The sequence below is a fragment of the Cyclopterus lumpus genome, chromosome 14, assembly GCF_009769545.1.
Source record: "Cyclopterus lumpus isolate fCycLum1 chromosome 14, fCycLum1.pri, whole genome shotgun sequence".
Classification (NCBI taxonomy): Eukaryota; Metazoa; Chordata; class Actinopteri; order Perciformes; family Cyclopteridae; genus Cyclopterus; species Cyclopterus lumpus.
The window spans coordinates 9,869,101-9,886,735 of NC_046979.1; the positions used below are offsets into that span (position 1 = coordinate 9,869,101).

The 17,635-nt window shown below is 39.5% G+C and overlaps 2 protein-coding genes across 2 annotated transcripts in view; both read right to left on the bottom strand.

The window, feature by feature from the left end:
• Positions 1 to 1,548: 1,548 nt before the first annotated feature.
• sms (spermine synthase) lies at positions 1,549 to 8,328 on the bottom strand. The gene is made up of 11 exons (XM_034550995.1): positions 8,153 to 8,328; positions 6,611 to 6,743; positions 5,746 to 5,833; positions 4,879 to 4,943; positions 4,585 to 4,760; positions 4,014 to 4,168; positions 3,789 to 3,878; positions 3,438 to 3,552; positions 3,281 to 3,360; positions 2,966 to 3,081; positions 1,549 to 2,715 (listed from the first exon to the last, which is right to left on the bottom strand). Exons 1-11 carry the CDS (start codon positions 8,196 to 8,198, stop codon positions 2,685 to 2,687), a joined length of 1,095 nt encoding a protein of 364 aa, XP_034406886.1. The 5' UTR covers positions 8,199 to 8,328; the 3' UTR covers positions 1,549 to 2,684.
• A 5,245-nt stretch (positions 8,329 to 13,573) lies between these two features.
• Positions 13,574 to 17,635, bottom strand: part of ryr1a (ryanodine receptor 1a (skeletal)) — a 44,442-nt gene continuing 40,380 nt past the window's right edge. The window contains exons 94-107 of the mRNA XM_034550468.1: positions 17,347 to 17,506; positions 17,145 to 17,231; positions 16,733 to 17,002; positions 16,435 to 16,565; positions 16,029 to 16,071; positions 15,817 to 15,950; positions 15,574 to 15,634; positions 15,302 to 15,448; positions 15,085 to 15,219; positions 14,840 to 14,996; positions 14,594 to 14,658; positions 14,410 to 14,510; positions 14,210 to 14,261; positions 13,574 to 14,110 (exon numbers count right to left, since the gene is read on the bottom strand). Of these exons, the coding sequence (XP_034406359.1) occupies positions 14,015 to 14,110; positions 14,210 to 14,261; positions 14,410 to 14,510; positions 14,594 to 14,658; positions 14,840 to 14,996; positions 15,085 to 15,219; positions 15,302 to 15,448; positions 15,574 to 15,634; positions 15,817 to 15,950; positions 16,029 to 16,071; positions 16,435 to 16,565; positions 16,733 to 17,002; positions 17,145 to 17,231; positions 17,347 to 17,506 (1,639 nt within the window). The 3' untranslated portion in view covers positions 13,574 to 14,014. The remainder of the gene's footprint in view (positions 14,111 to 14,209; positions 14,262 to 14,409; positions 14,511 to 14,593; positions 14,659 to 14,839; positions 14,997 to 15,084; positions 15,220 to 15,301; positions 15,449 to 15,573; positions 15,635 to 15,816; positions 15,951 to 16,028; positions 16,072 to 16,434; positions 16,566 to 16,732; positions 17,003 to 17,144; positions 17,232 to 17,346; positions 17,507 to 17,635) is intronic.

The following is a 17,635-nucleotide window of genomic DNA, read 5'->3' on the forward strand; positions in this document are numbered from 1 at the left end:
AGGTAAATTTAGAAAAGATGATGTTACTTGTTTTAAGGTTAGGACGTACATGACTCAATGACACATGCATCACGAAGAAGACAGTGTCAGATGAATATGAGACATGTAACTGTTGGACATGTGATGCCGGGGTGTAGGAAGGTCAGGATGGAAATAGAAAGACTGAAGGGCAGCGCGTGCGGAGGGATTGGTGTGTAAACGGGCGGCAGAGACACGGTACAAACACATTAAAACCGGTTAAACAGGCTTTTTTACCTTGGGGCAAGTAGCTGAGAGGTTTTACTTGTCAAACTTCACTTAATAGTTCGAAATGAAAAATGAAGGCCTATTAATGAATAAATAAAATCAACATGGTTTTGGACAATATTTATTCATATATTTTTACTTCAAAAATTCTAAATGTTAGCCTTTTACTTTGTGTCATCTTTATTCATTCAAGTTTCTCGCCCTAAACTAAAGTTTACAAGATGACGTTACCCTCCTTCCATATAGGAGGGAGAGCTTGTAGTCACCAATATGCTTATTATACTTTCATGATGATGACAGTTTAGGGATGATCCCCTGACCTAAGTCACTAAGTGACCCTCTGACCTCCACACCCAGCAAGCAGAAGCAGACTGGTCAATATTTTAAACTATATTCTAGCTTTGTGCATTAACATAACACACTGGTTCTCAAGGATTAAAAGAACCAGCACCAGTGTCAAACAAAGGTTGTAGACTAATATTGTTGGCACTGCTTTCTTAAACATATTTAGTCGTTTAATCCAATTAGTTCTGGTTAGCGGGAGGTTGGGGACAGTTGAGCCGAGCATCTTCTCAGACTTGGCTCCATCTCCTCCCGGATCAAGCTGCACTCGACGGTGGACGGCAGGACGGAGCGCAGGGCCCCGGTGGGACGAGAGGAGGCGGAGTCTGAATCAATGATGCCTGATTTTTTCCATGTTCAATTGTTTTGTGTGGAGATGTCGACCATATTATCTGCCCAGAGAATTGTGTTTGTTGCTGCTGTTTTGTGACTAATATGGCTTTTTATGGCATACAATGAGGACTTTTCATTAAATCTTTTATGGCTAACTAATTATATTTTTAGGTAATTTTTATTTCAATTGTGTCCAATTTAAACACCCACAATATGACATATTTCGTGGCATCCAATATGATGACTTTGACAAAAATTAGATAAACTCTTTAGTAAAAAACTATGACTTTCTACGACAAATAATTCCTTGACTTTAATAGAATTGTTATGGCGTATGTCATTTCTAAGACATTGTTCATGACATATTATATACTATGACCTTCCTTATGGTAAAAAATATAATGAAAATGTTATAACATTATGGCATAGTATTGTTGACTTTTCAAAACTATTATACAATTATTGCGTTTAAAGTGTTACTCAAGGTACATACATATGTGGGGTACTTACGTTGCTAATTTGGAATTCCATTTTATCAAACAATAGAATTTCAACATGGTTTCCTAAAATAATTCAAGGGTGTCAACAATTCCATTTGTTTGAGAAAAAAACAGGAGTCAAGACATGTTCCCCAAAAAACACTTTTAATTGTAGCGGTCACAGAAAGTATCTCACGTAAGACAGAACAGCATTTGGTGAAATTATATTGAATAAATAAATGTAACTGAGTCCCACAGGGTTGATCACGTGTAAACGTGCTGTGTACTGTATATTCAGGCTACATTCACCGTCCTTTTCATGCACCCAATACAGTCTTAAATAACTTCAAATATATTGGAGAAATCAAAAAGGTGCAAATAAAACATGACGTAAAAACAGCACAAGCACAGACGTGGCATTAAAGTGGTGGAATCGTTTCCCTTTTAAAACACATTTGGACTTAAACACTCAAATTCGGCGTGATCACATTGCGTTGATACAATCTGAAAGAATCAAATCACATTTGAGAGGAAGTAACAAAAACAGAGCTTAAAAGCGACGGAGTTCAGCGTTGCTGAGACTTTACATTGGTCTATCACACGACATGAGCTCATAACTCAAGAGTCAATAACCTTAAAAAAAAAACTAAAGAAAAGTAAAGCGCACACGCCTGCTGCAAGATGAGCTACACCACATTATCAGTGTATCAAATCACTGTTTAAACATCTAACAGTTTCTTCAGAGTACATGCAAATGTATCCCAAATCAAGTCAAACAAGCAAAATACAACTGAATATTTTCTTAGCCAGCACCCAACTAAACCAGGAAGAAAGAAAAGTCAGATTAGGGTAAAATGGGGTTGAAAGAGGTTGCAAAAAAAACTGCTACTGTATTCTTTGAGATGTGCTCAGACTGAATGCAAAGTTAATTTTCATCTTGATTTATTCACACTAACTTGACTGCTGGAGTGTTTCGCAATCCATGCTTATTAACCAAAAACAGCCAATTGGTGTAGAGATGTTAGCTGCAGTCAGATGTAGCGCTCTAACAATCGGCATAAACACTGCCACAAGTGTGTGGAACTCCACGTAGTTTTGCTTTATTTCTCCAGATCGACTCTTTTCACAATTTCAAAGTCCACATAATACATAAATCCAAACGTTGTGTTGCCTCTAAATTTCCTCTGACATTCAGTCTGAACACACCTTTAAGGCAACAGCAGAAATGGGACGAGCATTCGCATTCCCGTTGCTGGGGATTTAAGCAGAGAAATGTGGAGGTCTTTACTTCTTCCATACGGAGTAGAAAACCCATCTGACACAATATAATTAAGGGTTGTCCATAACGAAATATGACACGAAAAGATTTACAGTATAGCATTGTACCCATTCAGGAATAAATTAATTAATGATGTCGAAGGTTTATCACAAGTCTAGTTCATCACAACTTGGCTCTCATTTCTATCGTTATGGCAACAGTATTTAATGAGAGGTTTGTGAATTAATGTACGCCAATAGTTTTGCTACATTAGCATATCAAATCCCTAGAAGGGATAAAAGGATACTGCTCCATGTAGGAGGGTACGCACACCACCTCTTTGGAGAACCCCACGGGACACGAGAGCTTCCCCAGCTGTTCCTCATACAGCCGCAGGGATTCCTTCATGTTTTCGGCGTTACCCTGGTGACCAGTAGCAAACAAAAATAATGTTATGTGACACAAACTGTAGCTAATTATTTGGGGGGGGGGGGGGTTAAATGGAAGTGGTGTGTTCCAATGCCAGTTTCCCATTACATAAATATTCCCTTTTGACAATTTAAAACTAAATTCTATATTAGAATATGGACCATGAAGCATAACATAACCAGCAGTTACTCACCTGCGTTAAATATTTCCCCGAAGGATGCAGAACTTTTATTGACAGGTCTAAGATGAGACGCAGGAACTCCCACGTAGAGTCTACGACAAGCAGTTACACAGGTTCAGACAGTTGAGCAGCACGCACGCACGCACACACAAAAAATAAATATAGAAACCTTCTTCTGGCTCCATGGATATTGGGATCGCAGTCAGGTCATTAATTACGTAGTCAAACGTCTTTCCTTCCTGGACATACTTCTTCAGCACAGGGACACAGTCCTCTACTAGTATCTGAAATGCAGAAGACGAGGAGAATCAACTCAACTTTCTTCTCAAGTTGCTTTCATTTGGAAAAAATGCTGCATATAAAAGGGTTGCATGTGAAACATACTTGGCAATAAATGGTTCTGATTCACAACTTGTTCACATCTCAGTAAAATCTCAACCTGTCCTGGTTTTGTTTATTTAATGCATGCACTTGCAAATATTTGATGGTAGTAACGTCTGGATATCCATTCAGCACTCACTTGGTAACAGTCTCCCTCCAGGTTGTCGAGAACGTTGCCACAAGTTCCTCTCATGTACTTTTTGCATGCGTCGATCACCTTCTGGTCAATGTACACACTTTGTAAAGGAATGATCGATCACGTCCAGAAATACAATTATACATATTAGTAAGAGCTGTGAGAGAAAACTACATTGCCTTAGTGAGAAAAAAAAAAACACACCAGAGCAGAACACATAAAGGATATATCCAACATGGTGACCATCTTTGGCTTTTGTTTGACCAGCTCAAACAGGATGCCTCCATCCCCTCCTCCTAATATCAGCACCTCTTTTCCAGTATAGTTCTCTCTTCCGCTACCCATGATAGCTAGGGTGTAGGCCAGATCACTCTCTGCCAGGTCTGCAAGGTAAAATAAACATAAATAATTGAACAATTCATAGAAATAATACAAACTAACACAATAATCATCATCAAGCAGCCCCTCCTCCCTCTACCATATCATTAAGTAGTAAAAAGGAAATAGTTAAGATACCCATCTGTCAAGATATCTAAGATGTCAGGGGTACCGTGTGTTTAGTTTTGTGCTGCATTATAAACTGACATTGGCCAGTTTGATTTTTTGATGTTTTTAAAGGAATGATTTAGATGAAATCGATTTCTTCTGAAAAAAGTAATTTATAGTACGTTTGTTTTGGTGGCAGCCCTATACATTAGATACAACATTTTAAAAAAGTATATCAATTGATGGAGCCAAACTGTATATTGTGTCTCAAAGTGAGAAACATGCCCTTTGTTGTTGTTTTAAATATACTTACTTAAGTCATTATCAAGTATTAGGGTGTTTCCATACTGCTGTGAGTGCAGTATCTTTATGTTTTGGAATGCAGAATCTTCTTCATACACCAACTGGTCCATATCATACTCAACCAGTCTGCCGTCAGTTGTGGGCCAGTATCGGTCGACTTCTGCTCCTCGTATGAGGGCTGGGAGCCTTGGTGTGGATGGTGGACAACACAAGTAGTCAACATTACTGCAACAAGCAAGCTGTAATGAAATACAGCAGTCACATCTTTTTAGACGAGCAAAGCCATAACTCTCCAGATATTTACCTTTTAATCCGTGTTATATTGCCATTTAGGATAGCCTTCAGCTTCGATTCCAGTGTATTTAAAAGCTGTGGAGGAAGTCAGAAATGCCACAAAAGCGCACAACAATTTGTTAAAAAGAAATAATCAAAATTGTGATTATTTGGTCTGAAATTGCAATATGAACCCCAATATTAGAGGAGATGATCATTTTTACATCATTATCCTCATTTTCATTGAAAAGCATGTTAAAATGTTGATGGTGTGATTTTTCAAGGATCTGTACCAAACAAATATGTTTCCTTAAGTCTGTAGAGTATGAATGTGTAGGCCAGGACATTTATTCAGCACAACAACATTTTTAAACACATTTGGTATTTAACAAATATTGCACCTCTTGCGATAATTGGGAAGTTGCAATAGGCCATATTGTGATTTTTATAAAAACTAATACATGGGCAGCAGTCTAACACCATAACATAAAGGCAACAGACATATTGTTTATCTGTGCTCTGCATGCTTCTACTATTAGAGGCACAGTTGTACTTTTAGAGGACTGCCAAATATGCTATCTATGGGAAAGCGCCTGTTTTGGGCATCTGAGGAAAGTAGACAAAACATTGGACATACCGATTTCTCTGTCACATATCCAAAAGCTATTTAAGAAGGTTAACTTCTGAGCTGTTCTTAATTGCAATAATTGTTTGGCACAGATTTTTACGTCTGCAGTAAATACTGTACAGGTAGGTTTACAGTAAGGAGAGCTTTGTGAGTGATAAACAAAACTTAAACATTAATAACATCAAATGACATTCTGCACTGTGGTACTTCCTGTGCGTTGTGGGCTTTAGGAAATGGTATAAGTATTGTGTTTTTTTTATATTCACCTACATTGTCTACTTGTGCAATGTCATCCTCTTCATAACACTGCAGATCAACGGTGACCAGCCCGTGGGAGTGCACACGCAGAATAGCAAGCCTGGGAAATTGAGTTGTAAAGACAAAGACATGACACAAAGCAATAAAGTGAATACAACATTTTCACAAGTTTTCCCATGGGACATGCACTACGCCACACCTGCAGCAAAATCCCCCTCAGGGTGCGGAGAGAACCAAACAAAATGAAGTAAATGCATAGCTGACGTGTCTCGTATTCACACCAAGCTGTTTGGAGCCAGCTTAGCATCAGTTGGACCTCATACCACAAGAGTGGTGGAACATTCAAAAACATCCCAAGGCTGAAAGTAACTCCTCACTGGCAGTTATGAGAAATTCATTAGAAAAAATAAAGGATAACTTTATTCCGATATTAGTGAGGAATTTCCCATATGAAAAATGACCAAGGGGCTCAATCCCACACATTGTTTTAATCTTAGGAGTGCAATATGTGTAAGGCTATTCAAGAAACTGTCACCGTTTGTAGCTCAAACCAAACTACCAAGAAAAAAGAAACCTCTCATGTTTATATATGGAAAACTAAATACACTGTCTATATGTAGTGTTTACTTAACTATATACACACATGTATTAATTATTAGAAGGTGAGCTAACTAAGAGCACCTCCATTCTCAGCCATTTACCATAAAATCATTAGTTCCCATTCAAATATAATGTGCACGTATATGCTGAGTAAAACTAATATTATGGAATAAATTGCACGACTGCAGTGTTTTTTTGGAAATTCCTGGATCTTTAGCACAGAACAAAGAAAACACAAAGCTTTAGTTAACCAATATAAATAATATACAAGTAGAACATGTGTCTCTTACCAGCCATTCTTGCAACAAAAGTACCAAGGTATCCATGGCCATTTGTTTCATGGACAGTCTCTGTCATTTCCTGCTCATGAAATATGGACAGTAGATCAGGAACTGTTGAAGCAGAGTCAACTGGGAACAGAGAGAAGGCAGCAATGAAAAACAATGATAATACAAAATTATCATTTTTGCATCAGTGGTGAAAGAAGCACTGTTTACATAAAAGTAGCAAATTATGTAATGCAAACATCACACAACTTTTTGGGATAAATCACGGTTAGTATGGCGAGATAGTCTTAAAATATGCAGGAAAATCCGTAATGCCAGAGCAGCCTATTACTCATTAATATATATACATAATAACAAGAATAAAAAAGGTTTTAACTTTAGTCGGCATCTTACTACGAGATATTGTCAATGTGTCTTTACTAACCATGTCCCACAGTCCTTCAAAGTAGCCGTCATTAAACCTCTTCTCAAGAAGCCCACTCTTGATCCAGAGGTGTTGGCAAACTACAGACCGATCTCTAACCTTTCCTTCTTCTCTGATCGTTGCGAAAGAAGTCTCAAATCTGTTGTGGGACTTTCTACATAACAGTTTATTTGAGGATTTTCAGTCCGGATTCAGAGAGCATCCCAGCACAGAGACAGCACTAGTGAAAATGACCAATGACCTTCTAATTGTATCCGAGGAAGGACTGTAAAAGTACATTAAAGTAAGTGCACTAAGCTGGTTTAAGTCCTGTTTGTTTATGTAAACGATGCACACCTTCATGCACAAGTTAGTCTCGGAGTTCCACAAGGTTCTGTGCTTGGACTAATTTTATTCACCTTATATATGCTTCCTTTAGGCAATATTATCAGGAAAACACTACATAAATCTGCATTATTATGCAGATGATACCCAATCCCATCTAGCAATCACAACGATAGTCACTTACTTCATTATCGGAGACGACAGTAAAACTTCTTGCAACTGCTATTTGAGACAAGTAGCTTATTGCTCGTCTCACTGCGATTTAAGAGCTCGGTCACAAAGTCTCCTTGAACCAGTCTCGCCATCAGCCCACTAACTGGTACTCACCTGCTTTGGTACTTTGTGTTAGATTCTCAACACGAAAAACTACAAAAATGGCGAATAATGCGCCGCTTCCTGTGCGACACTGCTGACTTGAACACACTTTATTCACGGTGGTGCATCGAGTCTTCTAACCAGAGCAATAAGACCCGAATAGACGTCAACTTAAAAAAGAAAACGTCCCAACACAAGACCATGCAAGTGACATGAGATATTTTACGCACAATGACTTTCAGCTATGAGCCCAGACGTGTCAATATATACATATATATGCATATAGATACGCGCGTGTGGCTGTGTGCTACTATCAGCCATGTTGCATCCAATTCAATACAGCGTTACTGTTTTGAAGGGCAGTGACATACTAGCAGTTATTAGCCGGCTAGCTAGCGTGCAGCCCTGGTGCAGCGGCTGTTATGTGAATGAACCGGCTGCGTTCGGCGGCTCGTTGCGCTCTTCTTACCTGCCGCAGAGAGCTTGAAGTCGAGGGTATAATGTCGCAGTGCCATGTCTGAGTGCAACCGTCATCCATGCCTGGAAATAGGCAGGCTGCGAGTATTTATCTGCAGAGACAGAGGGAGGGCCCTGCTACCGCTGCTTCTACCGCTGACCGATACGCCGAACCAGGAACTGTGCCGGAGCGGCGGAGCGGCGGAGCAGAGAGTGGAACAGGAGGCGAGAGAGAAATCCTCCTCCGTTGTTTATGTGGGTTTTCTTTGGGTTGGCGCCCTTCGCGGAACGGTGGAAGAATATTCCGGTTCAAAGACAAGAAGATCAAAATCGATTACTCTTTTATCAACATTTACGTTCACGGTTTTTACGTTCAATTATTTAATACAGTCTTAATAATGTCACATAAGAGTTCACTCGTGGTTCGTAGTATAGACATCTTGAGGATGACTTTCACTGTTCACTGGTCATCTTGGACTGGGATCCAGAACCAGGTGTGTGTGCGTGTGCGTGTGCCTGAATATATGAAGTATGAGGAAAAACTGACACATTTCCAAACGTACATTTTATTTATATAAGTGAAATGGACTCAATATACATACCACTAATCTGCTTTTAACCTGACATAGATATAAAGCACAGTAACAACTAGATAGATATTTGAAAGAAACACAGCACATGCCGAAAAGAGGATGAAGTTGAGGTTTGGAGGAGTCTTGGGCAATGTGTGTAGTCAGTACTGAAAATAAATGAAAAATCTGATGTAGATCTATTTTCATCCATTCAAGGTTATAGAATAAGAATACTCCTTCAAATTACATAGACATGTCTCCCATTAGTATCGATGGTATACGTGACCTTTTTTTGCATCAGTTTGCAGTATACATATGCATATTATGCATTATTGCAAATGATTCCCAAATTAACAATCAATCACACTGACATGACATCTGTGTTTAGTGGAAAATGGAATGGCATTGTTACTTGACAAGTAAGGAGCAAGATCACAGACGACATCCAAAATTACTCGGTCCCCAGGAAATACTAGTGCCGTGCATATAGGGCTTTAGGTTAACGATCGTGGTTTGGGTAGAATGTTCTCCAAAAATCAGTTATTGCAAGTTTAAAGACTCTTTAAAATATGGACGTAGTCTCTGTGACATCATGATGATTTTGGAGACAGCTCTCACTGAGCAACCTGTGACCAAAGCTGCCAGGCCCTTACCTATCCCTAACTTTAAGCCTTAATACAATTTAAATGGATGAGTAGTATAAAATGTATCCCGCACAGTTGTCATTGATACGGAAATTAGTTATGGAGACCAAAATCGTTTTTTATACAAGGTTGTAAACTGCTGTCACGTTTTCCATTTGAATATAGAGATTTAGCCTCCAGTGACCATTTGAGGAGCAACACTTTTAAGAACTTCTCTGTCCGGTTGAGTTTTCAGCACCAACATTAGCTGCTTGGTTTAAAGGCAGGATGAGTAGGCTTTTCTAATAAAACAATGGACACTCATAAAAAAATAATCTCTCTCAAACATCCGTTATGACCCAACAGAAGTTTATGGCCCCACACATCTATAAAAACAAGGCAATCAAGTGCCAGATCTTAAGCACGCATCCGAGAGGAAGCTGCTGAATTTGGGGGACACAGGGCCAAAAAGATGCAGATATAGTTACGCCAAACGTGTGCTTCTGGTGTGGTGGAGCCAGGGATGAGGGGCCAACTTTGAATGTTGTGATGTTGTATTTATGATAAATCCTACTCCTTCTGCCTTTAAAGTATTGACTGAATTTCATAGCAATTTATTTTTCTCAAAAAGCATATTTAATTGGAGGTCATGATGACATTTTAAGTAGATTTTAAGCAACATTAAAGCTCTCCGTATCTCAAGCCTCATTGCAGCACACCATTAGAAAGTAAATCCACCACAATCAAAAGCATCAAAATCAGAGTCTGACATCTCAAAGTCAAAGCTGTTAAAGTGAGGCGAGTCGAGTGCAGGGCTGCCGGTGTTGTACGCTCCTGCTGCTGCTATGCCAGGGAAATCCGTGTTGAGTGGCAGGTCAGGAGCTTTGGCTTCCAGATTAGGGAGCGAGCATGCGCCTAGGTAACCCATAGCAGAGGAAGCAGCAGCCCCTCCCATCAGCAGATAAACCGCCCTCACTGCTTGGGCATTATTGATGGCGCCATGGCGCTGACACCCGGCCGGATGTGCACCTCCTTTGTAATACTTTGTATGGGGAGAATTCCTGCCTGTTGGGATTGAGTGGAATAAAAAAAGAAAACAAGCATGTGACTAAACTCTTTTCCCTAATTACTGTTAATAAATTAAATTAAAAAGCCCATTAACTCACCTTTCTCCCTCGGGGAAGCACAGGTCACGGGCCCCGGGGAGGGGGGGGGCCCCTGTGTGGCTGACCGGTGGAGTTGGTGGATCTTTGTCCAGGATTTGCTCAGGCACCAGATCTTGGAGTTTAATGCAGTGTGGTAGCACCTGATGTCGCTGACACAGACTGCTAGTTGATGAGAGACTCTAGAGATCAAATAAGAATACTGTTGAGGAAAAATATAGGTTTGCTAAAAATTACAAGCATTTAATTCAGCAATTGATTGAAAGATTAAGACATGAACAAATATATGTTGTGTAGAATGTTTTTTTATTCTAATGGTGATGCTCACAACACAACGACTCTCTACAGTTTCGCTGGTGGTGCAGCTCTTCGGTCCAGAACGAAATATTTTAACAATTTTGAATGGATTGCCATGAAAGTTGGTACAGACATTCAGCTAAATACTTTGGTTCATGACCAAATACCTGCAAAATTGCCATCAGCCTCAGCTTTCCTGTGTTTAGTACTCCTGAGCCATTAAAAAATAGAAATCAGAATGGTAGCGTTGCCACTGATGTCATTACCTCAAAGCCCTGATGTGTCTCAGTACAGACTTTATAGACTGTATAGACTTTATTACGATTACACATGTTCCAAAACAATTACATTAACAAATATATCTTATAAACTTACCTTTTTCACTTTTTTCAGTATATTCAGCCATTGACTAAAAAATGATAAACCCAAAAAAAATGCTTCTGTTATTACTCAACAGGATCAATTCAAGTGCATACCAATGAAATAACTCACAGTAATGGTGCCTGTAAGACTGGTATGTGTCCTGCTTCACACACATTACAGGGTATTGTTGTAAGCTGTGTGAGATGTCCTACTGACACGTACGAAAAGCAGTTAAAAATCAGGTTACCGGTACCTCAGCGGTCATGGTCCACCAGATGTGGACAATATATCACTATACCACAACAAGGTAAAGTAATTAGTAGAGAAAGCACAGTGACCGAAGCACAGACCTGCAGTCTGCAGTGGTTTCAGCCAGCAGCAGCAGGTATTTATTCTGGGGAAGGATCAGGGCAAAGCAACAATCCCTGCATCCACCAGAGGGCAGCTTGGGCAGGTCCAGGATCGCCTTGCCTTCCACAATCGCCTCACAACTGTTCTGCAACAGCACCAGTTGTTCAGGGGGGGGAGGAGGCATCATGGCACACCAGGAGGCTGCCCTCAGCTGTGAGGAGCAGAAACCTCTTCTTCCATTGTTTGAAAATAAATCCACCTGTAGAGTAAAAGCAGGTTGGAAATTACAAGAAATAGTCCTTGCTGGGGAAATTAAAAACGCTTGTTGATAGTATAAACATGGTGCCGTGATCATGACGGCAGCTGACGGATTAAAGAATAACCACAGTCTGTCATTCTATTATTCCCACAGATTAGAGGCAGTCAGGTGGTTGGTGGATGGAGGGGCTATGGATGTGGGGCTCGACCAATCAGACGATGTTGACAAAAGCATCATAATAACATGCACACATCTGGATCTACTCATTCTATATGCAAACAGTAAAACACAAAAAACACATACACACTTAAAGCACATAACAGTGACATTACTAAGAGGTGAAACAAGTAAAAAAAGGAGAAACTACTGTATCTTCAGATTGTTTTTAATCATAATTGTTTCATAATGCACTATATTCATTTTATGAATGAAATGTTTTTATTATAGGAGAAAGTCATTAAGATTATCTTCATATAATACATATCATAACATGTTATAGTGTGTCTTTTTGGCTCAAAGCTCTAAAGCGTTTCGGCAAACACAGGATGCAAAATACATGAATCATCCGAATGAACAACTATTCACTATCATCACACCTCCATGCTGCAGAATCCAATTAGGATTCTTCAATGTTTTTAGAAACAAGATCACCATTATGAAAGCCTGATGGGGAACAGACATTTTACCATAGAATCTACGGAGAGCTGCAAAACTATACCCTTTAGGTGGTTATAAGTGAGGAAATCACATTTGCTCCCAAATGTCCCCATATTGAAGAAGAGGATCAACTCACCATACATCCTGAGCTCCCCATGGTGGATCCCCGAGATGCTCATGTCAACAGTCGACGGGTCCCAGGCTCGGAGAGAAATGTTGGATGGGTGAAAAGCACATGAGGCTCAATGTGAGTTTTAATGCTCGGCCTTAATCCCTCTTCAGATGGGATGTTCCACGGGGCCACAGTTCAACGGCTTGGTAGGAAATTGGGTTGAGACAAGATGGTACAGACAAATCGCTGCATAGTGCTTATCAGTACGACTCATTGGTTTTCTTTTCACATTTATCTTTAATATCAATTCAGTTTTTACAAACACAGAATAAAAGTATTTTTGAATCCGTTTCAATAAATAAATCTCTCGGGGTCATTTCCTCTCATTTGAATCCAAAAACAGAAAACATGTCCGCAACTGCAGAGACATTCACCTCAAAGAGTAAACATAATCAATGTCTCTCTATGAATGATAAGCCAACAGTAGCCACAACATCACCACGGCCCTAAAATGCACTTTCTTTTGCCATCATTTGCCTTTCAATAGTTCCACAGCAGTCTTGATAAGACAAGTAGGTCAGAGTCCTTTCCTGTGTCCTTTTGTATCTCGTCATCTGTCACATTTATTTCTATATAATTAAGTACAAATTGCAGATTCGTGAAAACATATCAGACAATCTAATTTAAATACCTTTTGGATCACCAGTTGTCAGATCATTTAGTAGAATATATTCACTGAACTAGAATTGAATCCCTCCAATAAATGTTGCAGATTCTGACCCACAAATTAAGGTTTTTAAGAATAGACATTACCACGCACCGTCACATTTATACATTACACGACAATATAATGCCGATGAGTATAATGTCACATTTCAAAGACGTTTAACTTGTCTTGAAAAACAATAAACAAAATAATTTAAAATAAATCAAAAGCAGAGAAATAAATATGAATATGCCAAAGTAAAAGTGACAATAATCACAAAGAAAATATATAATTAATTTGAATCAAACTAGTGATTACATATAAAGACAGAAAGGCAAAGTGTGAAGCGTACTTTTACATGTGTGGTAATTGATGCAGCTTGTGTTACTGCTCAGGCACTTTATCACATTCTCACATAAACATGGTTTTATCTTCATCTCATAAGCAGACAACTCCTTAAAACTCATTTATGGAAACCCATAATCTCCATAAATTAGTTTGAGGCAACATTTTCATGCAAATGGTTATATTATTAAATACATGATTACACTAAACCAAACTAAAACATAGTGTGAATCCCATTTGCATATAAACAGGACAACCAAAGTTACCCCAGTTTGAAGTAATGTTCATTGCTGTAAGTTGTCCATGAAAATTATTGTTCATTTTTCATGACCAAATAATTTTTCTGTGAGCGTTGTCAGGAATGATGAACACAAGCAGTGCTTCAATAGCTGTGATTTGCCCTGCGTATGTGTGAAGTCCGCGTGGGTTAGGACAGCTGATCCTCGTATTGCTTTCTGAAACAGTCTCCAGCCGGGTAGAAGTCCCAGCAACGCTCCTGGTACATCTTCCACACGTACGACTCCTAAAACAGAAAATGTAAGAACAATACGTCAAAGAAGGACACAGCGAGAGAGAAAAGACTAATAAAAAAGCTGTGATAAAACAATTATTCAAAACGGACCTGCCCAGTGTGCTCCGTCTCATCTTTGTTGATAAGGTACATTAAGAAGAACCTGAAAAAGGACTCACGTTAGTATGATCTCATTGGTACCTTACCTCCACACGCACGCACGCACGCACGCACGCACGCACGCACGCACGCACGCACGCGCACACACACACACACACACACACACTGAGACCCAGAGGAGGTGAACTCACATGTAATTGGCCAGGTTGTGTTCATCCAAAGTGTGGGTCTCAAAACCATGTGGAGTTGTATCAAAGTAGTCACTTCCAATGCCACATATGAAGCATTTCGTCTGCAGAGAGAAATATCAGTGACGATGAATGAAAGCCACGCTGTGTATACATTTGGAACAATTGTTAACTGGAAGTGTCATACCTCCATGTCTTCCTTGACCTGCTCTTGTTGGTCTCTGAGTTCTCCAAAGGCATCAATGATCAGACCTACAGTATTTGTAGAGTAACATTATCATTAGAAGAGTTTATAAAATATTTAAAGTGCCAAACATCCCTTCAAATACCTTTCCTATATCAACAGTTTCAATAATTCTCCAAAAGCTCCACACATTGTTCTTTTTTTCCGTGTTGTATTCTAACCCAATGACATGACCACCATTGTCTTTACCCTGAATGATGGCCAGTAGAATGACAATGACGAAGAAGAAGAAAGTTATATCAAAGACCACTCGATAGAGCTCGTATTCATCTCCAGCAGGATCCTCGATCTCGTCTCCGATTCCTCCACCAGCACGCACACCCACATACATGTGGAACAGGTAACACTGTGAAGGGAAGTACATGCACATCATTTGGGAGGAGATGTGGACACGATGGTAACAAAGTGCATGCCTTACATCAACAGCGACTTACAGTCATCATGTCATCGCATTTCATATCTGGTTCATCCTCGTCCTCACTCTTGTTGTAAAACTTGCGGAAGAAATTGAAGGCGACTACGGTGTAAAGGTACACCACCACAGCCAACAAGCCCACTGTCATCATGAGCTAGCAGACACAAGAAGGAAACAGAGTTAGTACATTCAAGCTGAAGCTAAATTAATATCATCAACCACTTTTCTGCACTTGCCTGCTTGCCATTGTGTGTGACTGAGGACAGGATAGTGCGCAGAGTCTTGACACCCATGGCGATGTCCAGCAAGTGGCAGGCATAGAAGAAGTTGTTGTAATGGCCAAGCAGAGACATTATCGTGTACCAACAGAGATATAGGAAGGTCTACAAAGAGATAACCAGGAAGGTGATTTTAGTTCTCAGAGGCAAGGTTGTGTTCACATAGTATAATACTGTATATTATAGTGCAGTTTAATGTGCAATATACATGTAAATATGGGTTTACTTACACCGTCTGTGAACACAACACCAAATTTCCAGACTTGGTACTTCATGTCAACGGTGGACGACCTAAAAAAACAACAACATTGGTTGATATCCATTTTGGCACTGCACTAGTATATATTATATATGATATATATAGATATACTATTCTATAGAGTAAGAAAATGTCTCCTTTTATTGTCGGACAATAATCTCTGTGACTTTTGTTATTGGAAGTAATTTGAAGGGGAAAAAAAAGAGTACTTTACCATGCAAACACAGAGTTGTCTGGTTCCTCCTGTTTCTTCTCATGTTGTTGACTCACATCCAGGGAAGCTAAATCCACACCCAGGAGCTCAGCAATTCTTTCTCTGCCATAAATGTCGCCGTACTTATCCAAAACCTGGACACAGGCATCACGTTACACATTAACAGGATCGACAGAGCCCATTTTAAATCAACTGAAATAAACACAACTCACCTTTCTCTTGACAAATTTATCCCAATAGTTGTTTGGGAAAGAGCTGTTAAAAAGGGGACATTGTTTATTGAGTAAATAAAGAGAGAAAACCTGGTATTTGAAATGATGATTGATGTCTTGTGTGCCTACTTATTTATTTATTTATTTAAATTTATTTAACCAGGAAAAGCCTCATTGAGATAAAAAATCTCCTTTACAAGAGTGTCCTGGCCAAGACAGCAAAAAGCACATTTAAGACATACAACATAAAACAGTGACAGACAATAAAAAAAAAGAGTAAAACCAAAACTAAGACTCAAGTTATCACATCCCAGTTCACACAGGTGCACATACCTCAGTCAGACTTAATCTTGGCACTATTAAGAAGCATCAGATAGGAGACAAATTTATTTCCTTATCTACGTACGGTGTATTCAGGACCAGTCGGTCCCACTGGCCCTTAATGTCGTCATCCTCAGGCTGCTCAGTGATATAGAGGCCGTCAAACTCCAGTTTTCTTGCAAGTTCTTTCTCCCTTTTAAAGATCACCAGTGGAATCTGACAAAAAAAACAATTGCACATCCCGTTGAACTGTATGCAAAGTTTTGGAATCAATATTTAGTGTTAGGCAAGAACATGTTTCGTAGTGCAGGACTCCAAAGATTTTGTTTTTCTAAATCCGGCAAAAGTGTCAAACTGTACACACTGAACTGTGACCATCATACCTTGAGGCAGTTGTAGCCAATGATACAGATGAATGAGATGACTGTGTGCAAGGCAGCAAGGAAAGACAATGTGGGCTGCATGTAGCCCGTGCTCTCTTCTAAATAGAAATAAATTGGGACCTCTTCCTCGTCCTCATCTCCTTCATTCATTCCAGATCCCTCAGCCTCTTCCCCTGATCCTTCAAAGAACCCAGAGGCTTCAAACATCCCGCTTCCCTCCGACAGTCCAGATCCTTCCATCTCCTCACCCTCAGGTGGGGAGTCAGACACCTAAACAGAACAGATAATGTAGAGACAACACCGCTTGGTACAGCTCACAGTCTTTCAAACAGTAATTAAGTACATAAGAATGAGTTATACTTGTTTATTTGATACAAGCACATAACACTGAGAGAAATATAAGAGTGTATACCTTGTAGAACAGCAGAATGAAGTTCAGGGCAAATGCAAGGAACAGCGCCAAAAAACGCAAATTGTAGAAGTTTCTGGAGAGGTAGTTCTACAAAAGAGAGATGGATATTTTTCAGCTGATTTTAGTGAGTTGGCGAAGGTAGAGTGACTTTCAAAGAATGCTAGGAAGTGAATTCTGAAACAAACAGGAGCAAATGTGTCACCATGAATTTATTTCTTTGGTTTTCGAGCTCATTCCAGATTTGAAAGCCTCCTTCTCTTTTCGGCTTCTTTTCTTTCTTTTTAGCTGCTTTATTTCTTTCTTCTTGTTTTTCTTCCTCCTTAATCTGGGATTCTTTCTCTGCTTTCTCTGCATTCTCAACACTGACAATAAACACGGAGAGGTTATTGATTCCTGTATTTCATCAACATCAAAAATAAATCATGATGCACCAAGACCCTATGCATTTGCCATTTTTCTGCTTATGTCTCTCTTCTCCACATCCCCGACAG

Excerpts from the sequence above, each read along its gene's own strand:
- sms (XM_034550995.1), bottom strand. The coding sequence starts at position 8,198 with ATGGCACTGCGACATTATACCCTCGACTTCAAGCTCTCTGCGGCAG. Across the intron at positions 5,834-6,610 it reads ATGGCTGGTAAGAGACACAT|GCTTGCTATTCTGCGTGTGC; the intron begins GTTCTACTTGTA and ends TCAATTTCCCAG. Across the intron at positions 3,879-4,013 it reads AGATGGTCACCATGTTGGAT|ATTGACCAGAAGGTGATCGA; the intron begins ATATCCTTTATG and ends CAAAGTGTGTAC.